Source organism: Patella vulgata, chromosome 7 (genome assembly GCF_932274485.2).
Source record: "Patella vulgata chromosome 7, xgPatVulg1.2, whole genome shotgun sequence".
Taxonomy (NCBI): Eukaryota; Metazoa; Mollusca; class Gastropoda; family Patellidae; genus Patella; species Patella vulgata.
The window spans coordinates 54,285,565-54,305,758 of NC_065885.2; the positions used below are offsets into that span (position 1 = coordinate 54,285,565).

General features: G+C 35.1%; 1 protein-coding gene across 1 annotated transcript in view; it reads left to right on the top strand.

Moving 5' to 3' along the window:
* The first annotated feature begins 1,958 nt into the window (after positions 1-1,958).
* Positions 1,959-20,194, top strand: part of LOC126828840 (uncharacterized) — a 57,367-nt gene continuing 39,131 nt past the window's right edge. The window contains exon 1 of the mRNA XM_050558850.1: positions 1,959-2,294. Within this exon, the coding sequence (XP_050414807.1) occupies positions 2,095-2,294 (200 nt within the window). The 5' untranslated portion in view covers positions 1,959-2,094. The remainder of the gene's footprint in view (positions 2,295-20,194) is intronic.

A 20,194-nucleotide genomic window follows, 5' to 3' on the forward strand; every position in this document is an offset into this window, starting at 1 on the left:
GCAGCGCCGCTGTCCGGGAAAACTTTCCCTCATAGCATTACCTCTGTGAAACAGATTGTGATGTAACAGGAAAGACTTCCATTTAATTTACGCAATAACCTATCAATTTATAAGAACTCATTTAATTTTACAGTTTTTCAATATTGGTGTTATATTTCATGACGTGTCTTGTGTTTATCATTCATCTTTAAAATTATTTTATTTGAAATAACTGTATCGCGAACATATTGTCAACTTTACATGAACCTCATCTAAGCAGCATATAAATATTTCTCAACGTAAATAAACATAATTTAGGCCGAAATGAAATTAAGAATAGAATAAATGAATGAATGAATGAATGGGGCTTGCCATGCAGTAAAGTACCATAAGGGAATTTTAACCCGGACTGCAGCGCCACAGCCTACTCTTACCGGTATTTCAAATTCCAACTGTCAAGGGCTATTTTACGTGTTTGCCAACCAGTACAAGGGACCTTACTTTTCGTCCCACCCGAACGACTGAACTATGTTCCTTGTCGGACTCTTTGTCCTGTTTCCGCCTATTCTTCACCGAATTCCAATTGCCACGGGTTCTTTTGAGTGCACAGCAACGTGTTCATCTGACTTTGGTTTCCCGTGAATATACGTATATAATGTTAAAAGTTGGTCAGTTAGTTTTACCATGTATAAAGATTATTTCACATTAACTCTCAACAAATGGATATACAGTTGTGACCATCTAATACCACTTCTGATTTTCTAAGTTCACATCAGCTAAACTAGATAAGAAACCTCATCTCTCAATCCTCCGTGCATATCGTATATCTCAACGTTTTTAGCTATATCGTTCTCGTAGCTACAGCTAACCATGCTTACATGTTCATACAGTGTTTTGCATTTTTTTCTGCCTTGGCAGCGCTCAGTGACGGATCATGGCGAGGGCAACAAAGACAATTGCCTAGGATCCGGACCTCGTTCCCGTCGATTTGGTGACATAAGAAAAATATTTTCTTTATATTTTGTAGAAAACAATAATGAAGACCCACCCAAAATCGTGAAACAAAGTGGCTAATTTCCTTTATATTTTGTAGAAAAAAATGGAGACCCACCCAAAATTGTGAAACAAAATGGCTTAAAATTATTTTCGAAGAGTTTTGAAATTATTAGGTAGGGAAAACCCAAGGGGCATCGGATATGCTCCACAGACCACTATTTCAGGTCAAAATTTCTCGGGGGGACAGACCCCCCCCCCCGCCCGTCAGGGTGTCATCTTGTCACTGGGGCCCGGCGACCTCGATCATAATCCGTCACTGGCAACGCTGTTACATTTTAAGGGGAACATCATATGGGATAGGAATTGGATCATCACACCATAATACTTTCTAAAATTAGACCATAAATTGTCATATTTTTATTCATTCTTGACTGCATACGCGTATGAAGGGGGTCACGGTGGCTAAGTGGGTAAGATGCCGGCTAGCTAGTCTGGAGATCGAGTGTTCGATCCCTCATGCATTGGCAGAGATTTTCCGGCGTGGTTCCCCCCTTATAAGTGATGCAGGACGGAGGGCCTGACAAGGACAGCTGTCTAGTCGTTCGGATGGGACGAAAAATCAAGATCGCGTGTACACATTGCCGTGCACGTAAAAGATCCCTTATTTGACAGTTGGAATTCGATATAAGAATAGGTTGTAGTGCAGCTGTCCGGGCAACATTTCCCTCATAGCACGTCTTCATTAGCCCAATTCATAGCAGAACCTCATTTCATTTCATTTTTTGCCTACACGTATAAAATAAATTTAATTAACGTCTGCTTCCATATTGAATTGATATCGCAGACACGCGTTTTACATGGGGTGGGGCTTAGGATATATATAGGTCAGACAGTGGCCAATGAAATGACAGTCATGTTTTGTTCAGCCGTACGTGTATATATATACATGTATAGTGATTTAATCCACTCGTTATCAACCACAATAAAGAGGCCAGGGAAACGAACGTTATCCAACTTTTAATATCTTAATTAGACAGAAAAGTTAGTTTTGTCTTATATGGAAGTTAACGTAACATAAACAAATGAAGAAAGTACAAATGACAAAATTAACTTTTCGTCATGAATAACGTGTGGTTTATCGCGGTTATTCTCTTAATTCCATGTAATATAACAGTTTTGTCGACATCGAATGCAGACGAATTTCCCCAATCGGACGAACCTAGTAGAGTTGTTAATCAGATGAGTCCTTGTCAAGCAACGTTGAATACTGGAGGATTAATTAATCTCAGTCCATTATCTAGGTCGGACGGAGTTGCACGGTAAGTAAAACTATTAATATCCACTCAATGTTCACAGCGTTTAACTTGATTACACGTAATACAAAACTTGCAGGCATTTTCTTTTTGATCTAGATCTAATTCCAATAGAAACCTGACCCCGCATGTTTGGCTCTAGTTTATCGCGTTATGGTAATGGAATAACGGTTTTATTTGCTTGTTTGTTGATACTAATAATTGTGAATGGATGGTTAACATATAAGTAAAGGCTGCCATCACATACGGCGCATTGTATAAAATTTGTATATATGTCAATATTTTACCAGTATATGTTTGTTTGTCAATAAGAGTTTACAATTTCTGCTAAATGCCCGTGAATATCAGCTAGTATTCAAAGTTTACAATTTCTGATGCGCCCCAGTTATAAACAATGTATATAAGCGATGAATGGAATTTGATAGTGTTTACCAGTGCTTACTTGCAATTAAACACCATTTCACATTCGTTACACACGGTACACTGCTGTAGAAAATAATATTTTGAAAAATAAGAGGACAATATATATATATAATAACTAATATATATAACAATATGTGCAATAATTATAATATTTATAGGGCTCCAGATAATAATTAAGCCTAGGTATCTGTCAAGATAATAACTAGTGCAGGCAAAATAAAATAAGCTCATAAAATAATAACAAGCTCGACACAAGATAATAATTCTAACTTATATAACCATATAATAACTAATTTATAATGTGCGCTAGATAATAACTAGCACCCACAATGAGTAGGGTGTGGCAGCAAATAACTATTAGCATGTGCCAGCAAATAATTAGAATGCTTGTAAATAACTAGCAAGTGCCAGCTACAGCTAGAGGCGTAGCTGTGAAATATATTTTGGGGGGGGGGGGTCCGCAATTGATATATCAATGGATTATTTATTTAAATTAACTAGTAAAGTAGATAAACATGTAGCCTACAGGTGAAGGTATTATAAATCTTAAACTATCGCTTTGATGCAATAAATGTCAGTGAATATTATCATAAATTTTAAGATTTTACTTCTGTCCAAGAGACTGTTAGAAAGAGATTTTTAGAATAAATATATTCATATATTTTGATATAATGCAGTGTTCTCTATTATACATCTGAAATTCTTTTATGGAACCAGAGTTTGAATAATTGACCTTAGAGAGCGTTTAAAAGATATTATAAATCTGAAATAGACTTTCACTCCTTAAACATAAGTAGTCTTAACAAAAAGCTTCTTGGTCCAAAAATAATTGAAATCAATCAATCCTAAATTCCGTAAGTTATTGCCATCTTTTTATGCTAGCAATACTTTCTATCAATTTCATGCGGCTATCTTTGTTTCCATCCATGTGCATCGAACTGAAAATGGTAATTAATCTAGTTATTTCTATATGATTGTCTAAATTACTAAGTGAAAATTGTTTTTTAGCCTTTGTTTTCGTTCAAGTTCTATACATAAAATCATTATTAGCCTCCTGGTGCACTGAGGCTTAAAGACAGTCATTGATGTAGATATTTATTATCAAGATGTTGTCTTATGAAAGATTTTATCATATTTGGTATCTGACAGTGATCTGATCGAGGTTCTGACTGACAAAAAATTAAATTTTGACATCAATGTCAACAGCAATGCATACATCTACATCTACATATACATATCAAATTACATAGTGTTTATTGCAGTTGAGTTTAATGCATGGAAGATACCAACTGTGTAAAATTACTTTTCTTATTAAGTCTACTTCTTTAATTGCTGTGGGCGTAGGTACATATGATTAATTTTTTAAGGGGCTTAATTGAGCTCTAGTATCATTGCACGTTTGAATCTTGGTGAAGAAGAATTTTTTGTCAAGAACATTAGTTTCACATTTCTTCTCTAACATAAAGTATTAAATAGTTATCCTGCCTTCAGATGCAACTGATGTTTTCTGTGGTTTCATATTCTGAAATGACGTCCCTCTGTCAGGATGACAAGTTTTCCGGATCTAAGAATCTTTATATTATTACATAATGTCAAGGATCTTGAGTTCTGAAGAAGTCATGATCCAAGATTTAGTGAGAATTATAATGGTTACATCATGAGATAGTCATAATTAATAAATATGACTGTAACCTTATTTGAATATACCTACTGTAAGTAGTGGGGTTTATTGAGACTAGACTATAGATAAATAAGTAAATAAGTGAAGGTTGAGTGAACTGTATTTAGTCCACTGTAAAATTACTAACAGTTGGTATTATATAATAGGTCAAACAAATGCATGATATACATTGTATATACCGGTATATAAATATTATATAATACCCAGTGAGATGATTATATCTCTAGGATAGACAATACCTTTCACATATCAATTTTCAACAGTCTTATACACGTGTAGGTAAACTGAGCATTTAATAGGTGAAGATTTAACATTTATATTTCTTTATTATTATAGTGCATCATACAGATGTCGGTTTACAATACACATTTATAAGATACTGTATAAACTAAAACTTTTAAAGATGAAAAAAGATAAACAATAATTAAAACTTTAAAGAGAACATTTAAAGTCATTAAAAACTAATAAAAAGTAAATGTGTTTTTAAACGTGAATTAAAAAGAAATACATGGTATCACTACATGTATGTCCAGTTAAAAGTGGTAGACCAGCCCTTTACCACAATCAAAATAAACTAAAAACATGGAAAGACAGACAAATTTCAACAGTTAATTGCTTCTTGAGTTATAGCCCTTGTTCGTTTCGTAAAGTTTTGTGAATGCTTTTGACAGTAAAAGTCATCATCTGATTTGCTTTAAATTTTATGCTCTTTGTTTTAATTATTGCGATGAATAACAGTAACAAAACATTTTCTGATAATTACTTGTTAAAGTTATTACGCTGGTGAAATTATACAGTATAAAGATTTTGTTATATATGCTTGAGATTTACAGTGCAACAACCTTTATAGACTGCTCAGATGACTTATCTGTTGTGGACATATGTTTTGTAGTCTGGCAACCTATCTAATTTAGGATGGAATTAATCCTTCTAATGCGTAGTTAGATATATATTATGATGTCACATGTCTTTAAAAATGTTCATGGATATGATCATGCATATAAGTAGCCTAGGATAAATTTCATTTCAAAATTATTCACAGTACAGTCATGTCATGTATTAGAGATGGGTGACACAGCAATTTTTAGATATCCGGACATTAAGGCAGTTGTTTGATTGCTTTGTTTTGACCATTTCTTGTCTGTATTGTCTGCAGATGGTGCTGAATGTTGACTAATATTTAATTCATCATATCTTTGCAAATTCTGAACCCCAATTGAACCATATTTATACAATATTATGTAGTTGGCAATTTAATAAAAAATCTCTCAAATAATGACCAGAGATTTTGATAAAATAAAAAGGTACGAAAATCTAAAATAACTAGTATTTACCGTTATATACTACCATATGAATTGAGATTCAAACACTTATGTGAGAGAGTGATTTGATATGCATGTATATATATATAAGCATGGTAAGAGGGTGACTTTAGATAATTGAGAAATGAAATGAAATGGGGTTTAACGTCCTACTGTTCTGCTCCGAACTGGGCTAATAAAGACGGGCATGCGCCATACAGTGTGCTATGAGGGAAAATTTTCCCAGACAGCAACACTACGGCTTACTCTTATATCAAATTCCAACTGTCAGGGGATCTTTTACGTGCCAATGTGTACACGAGACCTCGGTTTTTTGTCCCATCCGAACAACTAGACAGCTGTGCTTGTCAGTCCCCCGAGAGATAATTGAGAAATAAGTAATGGGTTATAAGTAAGATAAGTGCACGTGGATCCTAAATTGTGTGATTATTGTACTGTGAAATAATGTTTTTAAAATAACCTCAGCCAAAACCATAAGAACTTATATTTTTTAAAAAAATGTTTAAATATTTATCACTTTATATATATGGAAGACCAAACAGCTCTTTATTCATTGTTTTTAATTCTTAGTTTTTAATTCATAGTCTTTAATTCTTATTTCTTCATTTTTTTTATTTTTTTTTTGACTAATGTTTTGCAAGATTGGTATTTGGAGATTTGTATTTGGAAATTTGTTGTTCATATGTTTCTGATAAAATTTAGATGAAATTTTTTGATTTTCAAAAATAAATTTTATCTTTATATTAAAATACAATTAAATTAAACTAAAATACAATTTACAAATCTAATATGACAGATGTCTGATTTGTAAAACAAATATTAGTTTTAAGATGCAAATGTTAATTTTACTGTACAAATGTCGAAATATGACAAAATATGAAGAAATAAGGACTATGGATTAAGAACTAAGAACACTGAATAAAGAGCTGTTTGGTCTTCCATATTTACACTCTACATTTTAAATCAGTCATCATCCTGTCCATCTGTTCACTCAACTGACAAAAGTTATTGTTGGATATTTCTCAGATTCACAGAGATTGTTCATTCAGGCTCAAAAAAGAAACTTATCTAAATTTTTCGCTCACAATTTTTATCTTTATTTCCCAATTTACGTCAATCGTGTGAAATGGGGTTTAACGTCCACTCAACACAACCTAGGTCATTTCGGGACTAACACATGGTTCAATTTATTTCAATAATTTGCTTGCGCGAAGGGGTCTTTAGCTGTGGGAGAAAACCCAAGAGATTGGACATGCAACCCTACTCCTTGTCAAGTAAAACCAGGGAATCGAAACCACGCCAGTTGACTCAATGACAGACCTTATGATATAGCCTGCACATGCTAACCATTCGGGCATCCAACCCCTTGAACACATAGTACAAGAGTGTTATTGATAGAATATCTGAGTTATTTGTCTTTAACTTAGATGTATCAGGAAAAAGCCTATCAAAATAAAGACGTTTTGGATCAGAAATTTCGAAACATATTTGGGGTTTCCTATTCTATTACATTTTGACAGTTACTTGTTTTGTTGCCTGGCATCTCATGTTTTGATAATAATCACAGAATAAAAAGATAGAAGATAGTAGTTTTTCTCAAGATAATAGAAATATGTGTTATATGTCATATTAACTTTATGTATTCATCTTCATTCATCCTTATCATGTCAAGGGTACAAACATGTTCTAATTCAAAATAGACATTAATTTAAACAAATAATCAGTGTATGGGGTATGGGTTTATAGTGCCCTGTCTACAAGGACCTTATTCTTCGGTCATGACCGTCACTTAAGGCAGTGCCCTGTCTACAAGGACCCTATTCTTCGGCCATGACCGTTACTCAAGGCAGAATATTTGACATTAGGCAAGAATAAAACCGAGCATTGCCCACAGCTGTGGCATTTAGTCCCCATAATAAAAATTTGACAATCACGGGCACCCCACCATGCTGATATCATCTGTTTACATTATCCAATGAAATGGTTGGTTATATCAAGCACAACTATCAGACTTTCAGTGAGCTACCAGATAAATTTTGCCCAGACTTTTATTTCAAATTACAACAGCCATGGGGAAATGCCGGAAAATCCAGAAAAAACCTGTCTGGCAACCTCCATTATTAGCAAGTCCCTGGCTTACTCACCGTGCAAATGCAAGCTCGGGTGCCTTCAAAAGAAGCTACCAACTCATAACTTTAGAATAAAAAAATATGACAGTTGAGTTGAATTCAGAGTAATTTATACCAATCACCTTCAGGCTGTTTAATGGCAGTACTCATACAAAATGTAAGATCATGTCAAAGCAAAATGATTATTTCTGAAAAACAAGGTCTGTTTCTACCAGTATTGATTCAACTGTAGAAGTTTTATTGAATCCTCAGACATATATATATCAATTCAATTTGATGGAATCTATTATTTCTCATTCTATTCATATTTGTAAGGCTATCTTATATAGAGAGAGAGAGAGAGAGAGAGAGGGTTTAACCTCCACTCGACACAAACCAGGTCATTTCGGGACTATTGTATGGTTCAATTTTATTTCAATAATTCGCTCGCATGTAGGGGTCTTTAGCACTCGCAGGAAACCGGAGGACCCGTAGAAATGCCATGAGGTTGGACAGGCGACCCTACTCCTTGTCACGTACAACCGGGGAATCGAAACCATGTCAGTTGACTCAATGACAGACCTTTATGATACAGCTAACTATTTGACCATCTAACCCCACTATATATCTATAGACATGAACTATTATGTAAAAGCTGGATACTGGGAATATGAATCCAAGGGGAAGATAATGAAATTAGGTTTAATGTCCTATTTTTCTACACCGACTGGGATAATGAATACTTGAATATTCGGTAATTTTTTGTATCACTACAGTTTTCCTTTATTTCCATTTCAAACTGTCAAGGGTTTTTTATGTGAAGCCAGTCGCTAATGTGTACACAGGATCTCTGTTTTTTGTCCTACCCGAAAGACTAGACACCGTTCCGCGTCAAGCTCTCAGTCCTACATGTACATGTATACATCAGAGATTAGTTACTATTGATATTTAGGTTTTATTTTCTTTACTAAGCGTTAAATAATCAATTCGTGTGGATTAAGACATGACAAATTATAGATACATGTATTGTCTGAAACATGCATGAGCACCTTTCTTGTAAACCATTTTTTTTTTTCATTTTGAATGCATGAAGTCTGTACAGCCTGGAACTGTACAGCGCAGTGGATGCTTACGTCTGGCCCCTGGATCTATTCACTTGATTTGATATTTGTTGTTTATTTCTTACAATGTCTGTGTAGTTTGTCTTGTTTGCAGGTTTGTCTTGTCAGATTTGTTTTGTGTGTAGTACAGTTCTCCTGCACTTTATTACTATTTGAGTTCTATTCGATAATTCATTTGTAATTTATTATTCTCAAGATAATGTCTAACTTTATGTTCACTTTTATTTGTTTAAAAGAATTTTAACATTCACATAAATTATATGACAAGGACTTGTGCTTAGTCTACAAGTACTAAAACTGCTTGACATTATATAAACAAGATAAACATGAAATAAAGTAGGCTGTAACAACTTTAATATCCTAATTTTCTCAACAGATCAAGCTAATGACGATGAACATACACTATGCAGTATATGCTCTTATGAACATTTGTCCCAGACAGCAGAATTTCCCCCTATACTTTATCCAATTCCAACTAGACACTGTTTATTGTTTGCCAGGCTCGACGTTCTACACCACTGACATGGCGGAATGGCTTGAAAATCCTGAAGCACTTTGCCCAGCCAGCACCGGGTTCACAGACATCCTGTGCAGTTTCAATCTGATTAAAACACAGATCCTATTTTGTTTCGTTTTACTTGTCCTTACTACACTAGGATCTGGAAGAGTTACTATCTTTCACGTGTTCTGAATGATGTGAGCTATTAGCCAATGAAACGATCTGTTATGGCGAGCTTTAGGCGAGTTTTGCACAGAACTGTGGGTGATCTACTAGTTATGTCAATGCTGATTGGTTAATCAAATGTCTGATGTCATAGGGTCAAAAGCCGCTCGTATGACTTCTGACGCGACCTATCGCTACAACCGGTCAGATCTTCATGTAGTGTAGGCCATCGAAAGTAAAAAAAAAGAAACGAAATATAGATCTGTATTTTAATCAGATTAGGTCAGTTTATTAAAAAGGTGTCATCACTTTCATTGAGAAAAAGAGTGTGTAAAACCAGAAATGATATTAATTACAGGTACATAAATCAAGACTAAAAATGAATGATATGAGATCTGAGACTAACATACAATTATGGCAATTTGCATTACCATGGTGGCCGAGAAAGTTCATCAGGATTTTCCGACGTGGTTTCCCCTTGTCAGTGGTGCAGGAAGAAGGGCTTGACAAGGACAGCTGTCTAGTCGTTCAAATGGGAAGAAAAACCAAGTTGCTGTGTATACTGTACATAAGCATGCATGTAAAAGATCCCTTGGTAGTTGGAATTTGATATAAGATTTCCCTCATAGCACACTGTATGGTGTATGCCCATATTCATTAGCCCAGTCGGAGCAGAACAGTAGGACGTTCAACCCCATTTAATTTCATTTCTTTGGTCCATGGTAACATGTGTAGTTTTATCCCCATAGCGGTCTTTCCTAGACATTCGCATGGCCTAAACAAAAAGTACACATGGGCCTGCACATGGAAGATCTCTTGACACCGCTGTCAGGGCAAAATTTTCCTCATAGCACAGTGTGTGGGACCATAGAATTGTACTAGATATGATCTATGGCAACACCAGTTGTGGCAGAAAAGTAGGAAGTTAACTCACATTTCATTTCTTTTAAGGCGTTCTTATACACGCTTTAGGAAATTAACTAATTAATTGTGTGCATTAGATGCAAACACTTGGGATATTACACCATGCTTGTTGCTCAGATATCTTCAATTAAGATTTATGAATGTTAATTTCCTGTATCGTCTGTTGGAACTGTTGGAACACGGCAACGTCAGATCAGCCCTCAAACAGTCCGAAGGCACCTGGCTGCTCTTGGGTTACGCTGCTGTCAGCCTTACCAAGGTCAAATCCTTTTGCATCGTCATCGACTTGCCAGACACCAATGGGCCGCAAATAAGGGGTATCTGCACAACACACCATGGCGAAATGTCATCTTCTTGGATGAATCCTGATTCAACCTCAGTTTTCCCGATGGACGTCACGGTATCTACCGACGTCGACATGAACCCGATCGAACACCTTTGGGATGAACTTGGATGACACGAACTGTTGCAGAGTTGGCACAGGCACTCCAAAATCATTGGCAAACAATCCCACAGCGTGTAGTGAGACATCTGTGCTAGTCCATGCCAAGGCGACTTCAGTCATGTGTAAGAGCTCAAGGTGGACATACCCGATATTGACTTCAGCTGACCCCTGCTTTGTTTCATGGTTCTCTGATGTTTCGGTTTTGTGCATTTGTAGTGAATTCTTTAATGAAATTATCCACAGATGCTTGTTATCTCAATTTTGTCAATTGTTGTGTACATTTGTTAAAAGTTGTTGCAGTAAATCAACTTTGAATTTGGCATTGCATTTTTAATTCACTATGAGTTTATTTATGCCTTTTAGTAAGTCTGGGGTCTGTGTGGGTGGACCAAGAAAGTTTGCAAATTAACTTCTTACTTTTCTGCACTAATCAGGCTATGGGCTGTGAGGGAAATTTTGCCATGACAGTGGCGATTCGGCCTGTTTTAATGTCGATTTCCAACTGGTAAAAAACAATGAGTGTGAGTCAGTCTCAAATTGAAATTTCAACGGAACATTAAACCCTGGAGAAAGCCCACAAGGTTGCAGATACGCCCCTACTCCTTGTCACCTACAACCGTGGAATCAAACCACACCACTGACTCATAGACAAGTCTTAAGATCTAAAGCGTGCATGTGTTGGACCATTCAGTCACTTAAACCCCCTCGTATATTTTAAACACCTGTCAGTCAAAAGTAGTTTATATAGCAAGAAAAAATTACAGTAATTTGTATAATACTAAACAACAATATATTAAGTGCATGCTCCCATACATAAATACATACATACCTACATATAAATAATTATTAAGGCAATGTGACTGATTTTTCTCTGGTACTCATATTGTGCTTCTGCCAGAGAAAATTAGGTGAAGTACTGATAGATTATATAAATGCTATATATCCATTAGTGAAGAGTTATTTACTATATGTACATAGAAACCTCTAGTTTGATCATAAAAAAACACCAAGGAAGATATCAATGTAAACAATACCAACCAATTGAAATTCAATTTAAGGCCTGCCATCAACGCTAATTATGCAATTGAAATATTTCACCAGGGGAATGGATTTGCCGCTTTGAATCCAGACCCAGATTCATCTACATTAATGGTTTCAGACATAACAAGGGATAATAAAAGTTTTACGGCTCATCCACTCGCGTCCCCATGGCAAGAAAGATTTATTCCGTCTACAGATCCATCACCATCTGATCAACAAGAGGTTGCCACCGCCACTGCGATACTAGAAACCATCAATCAAACTTACCAATAAATTATCCATCTACAAACCACAGCTTCTTTTATTTTTATTTTAAAATTTTAATTTTTAATCTAATAATTTCTTAAATCCTTCAATTTTGTATATATATATTTTCCCATTTCTCTCGTTTAATTTTTTCCACCAGAATCAACAACCAGAATCGATTAAATTTAACAAACCTTCTTTAATTTTAACAACCCTTCATTTGTACATAAATAAATTTTAAAATCCTGTGACGTCCGTCACCACCTTTATTGTATAAAAGGCACCACAGGATTATTATATATCATATTTGATAAAGGGTATCTCTACCCGAAATGTTATATTGATTAAACAATCTTCATTTCTACCAAGTCTATTGTGCTACTGTTGAGCAGGGATTCTTTAATTTATTATATTATAATATTTATTTTGAATCTGTGTATTGCAATTCAAAGTTGTATTGCAATTGTATTGTAATAAAACCAAAAACCAATTGTATTCCGATATGTATAGCACTACAGTGTATATTTCAAAATGGGTTTTCAAGAGAAAAACCAATTTTTCAATAGAAACCGCAGAAGAGTGTGATGTTAAGCCACATTTCATTTGAATAGAAACAATTTTGGTATATTCATTGAGTTTTTATACGTACACATTTTCCTTTGGACGTATATTGTCGTTGCCCCTGTCCGTCCCTGTTTGTGGACCCTCTACAGGTCACAATTTTGATCCGATTTTGACGAAAATTGAAATAAAGGCTTATCCCCGAAAGATCTTTGTTCCTTTCGATATTGGCAGGTATCGGATTGTAACTTCAAGGATTATGGCCCCTGGTAGTACGAAAAATCACATTTTTAGCTTGTGGACACTATAGAAGTCACAATTTTTATCTGATTTTGATGAAACTTGAAATAAATATGTTTATTACCCAAAGATTTCGGTTCCTTCAATATTTGCGCATATTGGACCGTAACTTCCTGGATTATGGCCAGAGAGAGAGAGAGAGAAATGGGGTTTACCCTCCACTTGACACAAACTAGGTCATTTCGGGACTAACAAATGGTTCAGTTTTATTTCAATAATTTGCTTGCACGTAGGGGTCTTTAGCAGTAGGAGGAAACCAGAGGACCCAGAGAACACCCACAAGATTGGACAGGCGATCCTACTCCTTGTCATGTACAACCGGGGAATTGAAACCACGTCAGTTGACTCAATGACAGACCTTATGATACAGTGTGCATGTGCTAACCATTCGGCCATCCAACCCCCCTAGAGTATATAAACATAAACCATTAATACATCACATGGTAATGATAAATATACTACCCTTATAGATTTTATTATATTACAACTGATAAAAGGACACTGACCTGTCTAATCCATGACATTGAAATATGTAGAGATGATAGATTTAAAGTAGCATTGTCTGCTCAATATATGTAAATAAATAAGTAATACAATGCATTTATACTAATAAAAAACAGTTACGTTGACCAATGGCCCTCTAGCTCACAATGTGATAGATCAATTATCGGTTATTATAGAATATAGGTTCCATATGAAAACTTTTATATATATGTGGGCTTTAGGTCATTGAGTCTAGTGGCGTGGTCTCAATCACAAACTTGTACTTAACAATGAGTAGGGTCGCCTGTCCAACCTCACAATTTTTCTCCTGGACCTCTGCTGTTCCTTCCGCTGCATAAGTATAGAGAGTGAGAGAGAAATGGATTTAACGTCCATTTAATACAAACCAGGTCACAAACTAGGTTCAATTTTATTTCAATAATTCACTTGTGCGTAGGGGTCTTTAGCAGTGGGAGGCGACCGAAGGACCCGAAGAAAAACCACAAGGTTGCACAGGCGACCCCACTCCTTGTCACATACAACCAGGGAATCGAAATCACGCCAGTTGACTCAATGACAGACCTTATGATACAACGCACATGCACTAACCATTTGGCCATCCAACCCCCTCGTCCTCCCCCTGAATTATTGAAATAAAATTGTACCATGTTAGTACCGAAATTACCTAGTTTGCATGTGTTCGTATCAATTGATTTGATATTTAACTGAGGAATAAAAAAGACTTCAACAAAAACCAACAGACGGAGAGTCTGACAAGGAAAAGTGTCATGTCTTTCGAATGGGACACGAAACTGAGGTACGCCTTGAAATGTTCAACTAGATTGTCTAGATGTATATCTGTATTGCGTAAAATTATTAAGATCGAGAGATCACCACTTAAAATAGAGTACGTTTACCTTTAAGATTATGAGTGACCAGATGCCACACGTCAGTACTTCAGTCATTGATGTAATCTATGATATATAATATGACATTGTTAAAGATATTATCAACTGATCAGATCAAATTAAACAATTATAGATTATCACAATATTATCTCTTCAGCAATACCTTATCTCTTCGGAAAGATGTTATCTATTAAGAAATATTTGTTAACTCTGCAGAAACACCTGGTCAACCTGACCAGAGAGAAATTTGAAATTCTGTTAAAAATAATAGAGATTTTGCAACTCAAGGGTTTTTTTTATAATTAATCTGACACCTTTATAAACTCAACAAGCCATGCTGGCTCACTAACCCAAAGGTCATGGGTTCATTCCTGGTGTTTCCAATGGTGTTGGCAATGGTGCCAAGTCTTTCAGTTAGGACGAAATACTGAGAAACATCTTGCTGGATTATGGGGCTGGTGTTTCCAATCAGAGGAAGAGCCTGGCAATGGTGCCAAGTCTTTCAGATGGACGAAATACTGAGGAACACCTTGCCCGATTATGGGGATGGTGTTTTCAGTCAGAGGAAGAGCCTGGCAATGGTGCCAAGTCTTTCAGATGGATGAAATACTGAGGAACACCTTGCCCGATTATGGGGCTGGTGTTTCCAGACAGAGGAAGTGCCTGGCAATGGTGCCAAGTTTTTCAGATACTGAGGAACACCTGTGTACTCGTTGCTGTACACATAAAGGAACTCTTGACAGTTACTCAGCATATTGCCAGTGTACAAAAAAAGCGTAGCAAAATTTACACGGCTTCATTCAACTAAAATTTGAATATTAATATCTGTATGCGATTATAAAAAATAATCAGTTATGCAAATTGCTGTAAAGTCTCTGTTTTCTACACTATAAAATTACATATATTAGGCCTACTTTTAACCAGTGCTTTATCTAAAATATTTTCAATTTAAAGAAGCAAAAAAATAATATCGCTTACAATATTTTGATAAAGTTAATAAATATTATTCGTAACTTGATGATGGATATTTCCTGTCCTTGACATATTTAATATTTTCTACACCTGTATCAAAAACAATCAGTTTGATTGGCAGTTACACCCTCTATTTTATAACAAAATTCTCCTATTTTTAAGATTTAAATGTTTTAATTACCAAAGAGAGAGAGAGGAAGAGAGAGAGAGAAATGGGGTTTAACATCCACTTGACACAAACTAGGCCATTTCGGGACACATGGTTCAGTTTTATTCCAATAATTCACTAGCGCGTAGGGGTGTTTAGCAATGGGAGTGACCCGGAGAAAACCCACGAGATTCAGTTGAGCAACTTCTTTTAATGTTTTTGATGATAAGGCTAAACATTCTTCTACGTAAGACTGCTGTCACCACGGTCTGTCAAGACCCTACAATTCCCTTTCTATGGTTGAGTTAATTATGGGTTACCTTAACATGGATATGACATCTTAGAGCATAGTCCTCTTAACTAGTAGTCTAATAAGAATGAGACTGAATTGAATAATGTGTCCTAATGGTAATATTTTAATACATGTATATAATTAATATTATAAGCCTATTTTCTATGCCTATAATCTTCTTTGTATTCTCTTAATATTTTAATCTGTGTCTAAATTGTTGTGTTTATGTTAATTGTAATATAGGTATCTAGGGGTTACATCTTCATAGATATAAATATGGAGATGGCCCCATGAAGGAGTCAAGTTAGGTAGGAGACACAGGTAACAGGCTACATTTAACTTAGGCCAACTCTTGAAATTATACCTATTAGTTGTGCATAATTCTGTATAGTTATAATTTAGTTGGTGTAATGTCTGTTATAATTGTTAGTACTGTATCTACATAAAGTTCTACAACTAACTGAATCAAGTGTTCTGATCTATGATGAATAGCCAACAGTACTAAGAACCAAGCGGGTTACACTGCTGTCCAAAATATAGGACAAATGAAAAGGGGTGTAACATCTTACATGTACTTTTCTGCACTAACCTACTTATGAGAGAAATTTTATCCAGAAGGCTACTCATATTTCGATTTCCAACTCATATTTCGATTTCATTAGCCTGGTCAGGTCTAAATATTAAGGCCACCTGCAGATTTCGTCAAGGTTGTGGGATTGTAATTAGGGATAGGGAACATGTTAGCCCTGTTAACATCTCGTGACCTTGATGAAATCTGCAGGTGGCCTTAATATTTAGACCTAATTCGAATGGGATGAAAAACCAAGATCCCTTGACAGTTGGCATTTGAAAAAGAGTAGGCCTAGCATATAGCATACTGCATAGCATATGCCTATCTTCGTTGGCCCAGTCAGAGCAGAAAAGTAGGACATTTATTTACATTCATTTGATACCAACTATTTGTCTAGAACATCTGATACCACTTCTTATGCAAGGGTGTCGGATAATTTCAGATAATTTTTGGTGTATTATTAATTTACTGAAATACGATAAATATCAATTAATACTTCGATGAACAAACTATATATATTAAATCAGACACACAAAATGTTCACCTGTCAATAACATTATAGTGTTCGGTATTAACGTCAGACGCCTACTCCATCGGACAAATATAACGCTTAGAACTGATCATTTCCTGTAAACAAGAATGACATGTACATGTACATGGCAGTTTGAAACCATCAAAATTTTGAAGGAAGACCTTTAATGAAAAGTAAGCTACACATGTATGACCTGAGTTTTAATATTTGTCGGTTAGGGAGAAGCCATCTTTTTTAATTGTATGCTTAAAGGAGCAGTACCAGATACCACCAGGTATTTGTTGACAGAACTAGGTTTAAAATTAAAAACACCCAAAAAGTGCAGAGGAAATGGCCCGATTATGGCTCCTATGGCCGGATGTTTCAGTCCTATTTTAGTCAAGGTCATATCAAAGATCAAATTAAGATACAGACTGAATATAAACAGATAATTGCTGAATGATTTAAATAGTGTACTTCTAATATATTAACAGGCAATCATGAAGCGTTCATTTTAAATCACAAAAATACAACTTTGACTAAAATAAGACCACAGCTAGCTGTATACTGCTATATAGGGCCTACATATGTATGTGAACTATGTGTTTGTTGTATGAACTATGTGTTTGTATATACTGTCCACAAAGTTACAATCAACATCTTATATATAACCTCAGATCAGGGGGTGCTGAAACTTCTCTGAGATTTCACACATTAATTTATTTTTTAAATTTGTGTTTTTTGTACTGTACCATGTCCAGGTTTTTTTTATCCAGATATACTTCCAACATCTTTATTTTTTTTCTTAATAATTTAAAAACCAGTTTTAGAATTTAATTTGCAGAAAAAAAAAATGTAACATTATTAAGAGCATATTAAATGGCTGGATGCATGGGTTCCACGTCAGCCGTATATGCTGATCAAGACCTAGGGCTATGGAAAATGACCGTAACTGGATCTGACCCATGTCATTGCTCTCAGTGATAGTTGTGGCCAAGAAAATATCTACTGCTGATTAGATCAGATTGCAATAGAAATGTAGTAGGAGTTTGTTAATTGTCTTTGAAGTTTTAATCTGATATGTTGATGCTGTTGTGTTTTTATTGTGAATCGGAGCCATGGTGGCTCAGTTAGTAAGACGTTGGCTCCCTAGCCTGGAGGTCCTGTGTTCACTACTGTATTGGACAAAAACATAGGTCCCATGTACACATTGGCATGCATGTAAATGATCCCTGGGTATTTGGTAATAATAGTAGGCCGTAGTGCTTCTGTCATGGAAAGTTTTCTCTCATAGCACACTGTATGGTGTATGCCTATCTTCATTAGCTCAGTCAGTGCAAAACAGTAGGACGTTATCCCCCATTTCATTTCATTTTTATTGTGAATCAAAAATACTCTACTCCATAATACCGTTTTGGACACGAACATAATATGCTTTTTACAGGTAATCAATTTTCTAGTGTTTGTTCACCTCTTATTGATTATAGTCTTGATACTAACAGAAGACAGTCTTGATCGATTCATAATTTTTAAAAATATAATCTATTAGCCTGCTCATTAAAGCATGAATGCGGCAGTAAAATGACAATAACCATTTTTCTGTTTTAACTCAATTACGAGATAAAATGTGTTATTTAAATAGTAATCTAAACAATTTAAAACAATAATTAAAAAAATAGGTAAAATATCATCTTGACCTCAGTGTTAAAGGGACAATAACACTCTTGCTGGCTTGAAAGCTCCAGAAAATAAATAATATCTCTATCTAAGTACTAGATGTTTAAGTGTCCTACCTGTTGTGTAAATTATCCATTACATCCTATTTTACTTGTCCAGAGAGTTTGAAAATATTTTTAAATCGAAGTTTCATTTGAAAAGGTTTACGTTAGACGTTTCAAACCATTATGTTGAATTTTTCAAAATTTCTAAATAAGGTGTGTTAAGATGAAATTTGTATCATCAATTAATTGGAATATTGTAAAATAGTACAATTTGTTGACCAGAATAAAGATTGGGACATATTATTCAGTTACAACAAGAGTGGTATTGAGCCTTTAATATAACAATAATGATGGCAACGTAAATACGATATAAGTAAAGCAAACTTTAGCTTGCACTAGCGTGCCCTGGTAGCTTGCACTAGCGTGCCCTGGGATAATTAAACCTACTTTCCTTTTGGATGGACAACTTTGTATCTTACTTTTAGTCTGCAGTGTTGTGCCTTTAAACTTGCTGGTAATTTAAAGCAAAAGTCAGTTCCAGGAGAGGGGTGTTTGCCCAGAACATTTTGAAATTTTGGGCTTTATTTGGAGCAATCTTAAAAGGTATAGGGGTTTGAGGTTTTCAGGTTATTCAGGCTTTAACTACATGAAAATTTTGAGATTTTGAATTTTGTTTGTTACTGACAGCTCAATCTAACATTTAGGTGGTCTAAGTTAAGACCATCTAAATGGTTAGATTAAGCTGTCAATATCAAAAAAGATTCAAAATATCAAAGTGAGGACCAGGGGATGTTTTTTAGGGTTTTTTTTTGCAAGGGTTGTGATTAGATCTGATGAGTATCTCGAACTGGCTTACAATCTGTAGAATATTCTGGAACCAAGGCGACAACATGTAAGCATGACAAACATATGGTATAGTTAATCTAGGAAGCAGCAGAGATCACTTGTCTTGTATCTGTGATTATAAAAACTTATGAAATGACAGATAGAATAATATTCTGAGTAATAAATATAATAGAGATGTTATAATCAGCGCCTCCTATAATTACACCTGTATCTGATCAGTAGCCCAGTTGGTACAGAACAGTAGGATGTTAAACCCAATTTCATTTCATTTCATTCCAGATAAGATGTTCAGGTAAAAAATGGATTAAATCATTTGACAAAAAAAACCTGACATCTTCTAATCTCTGTATATAAAAAAGTTTGTTTGATTGCTTGTTTGAGTATTCGCTATTGGAAACCTATTGGTTGGACTTATAAATTTTAAAATAGCTTCATAATTGCCATATTCATGAAGCAATGGCCCAAGAAATCCCTCTCTAGATATTGCTGTATTGAGACTAAAAACTTGAGTCTTTGAAGGAGCGTGTCCATTCTCATCATCCAATCAAATCTCTTCTGGTAAAATATATGAAAGTTTCATGACTTAAACAGGGTGTCTTAGTACTGATTTCAAGAAAA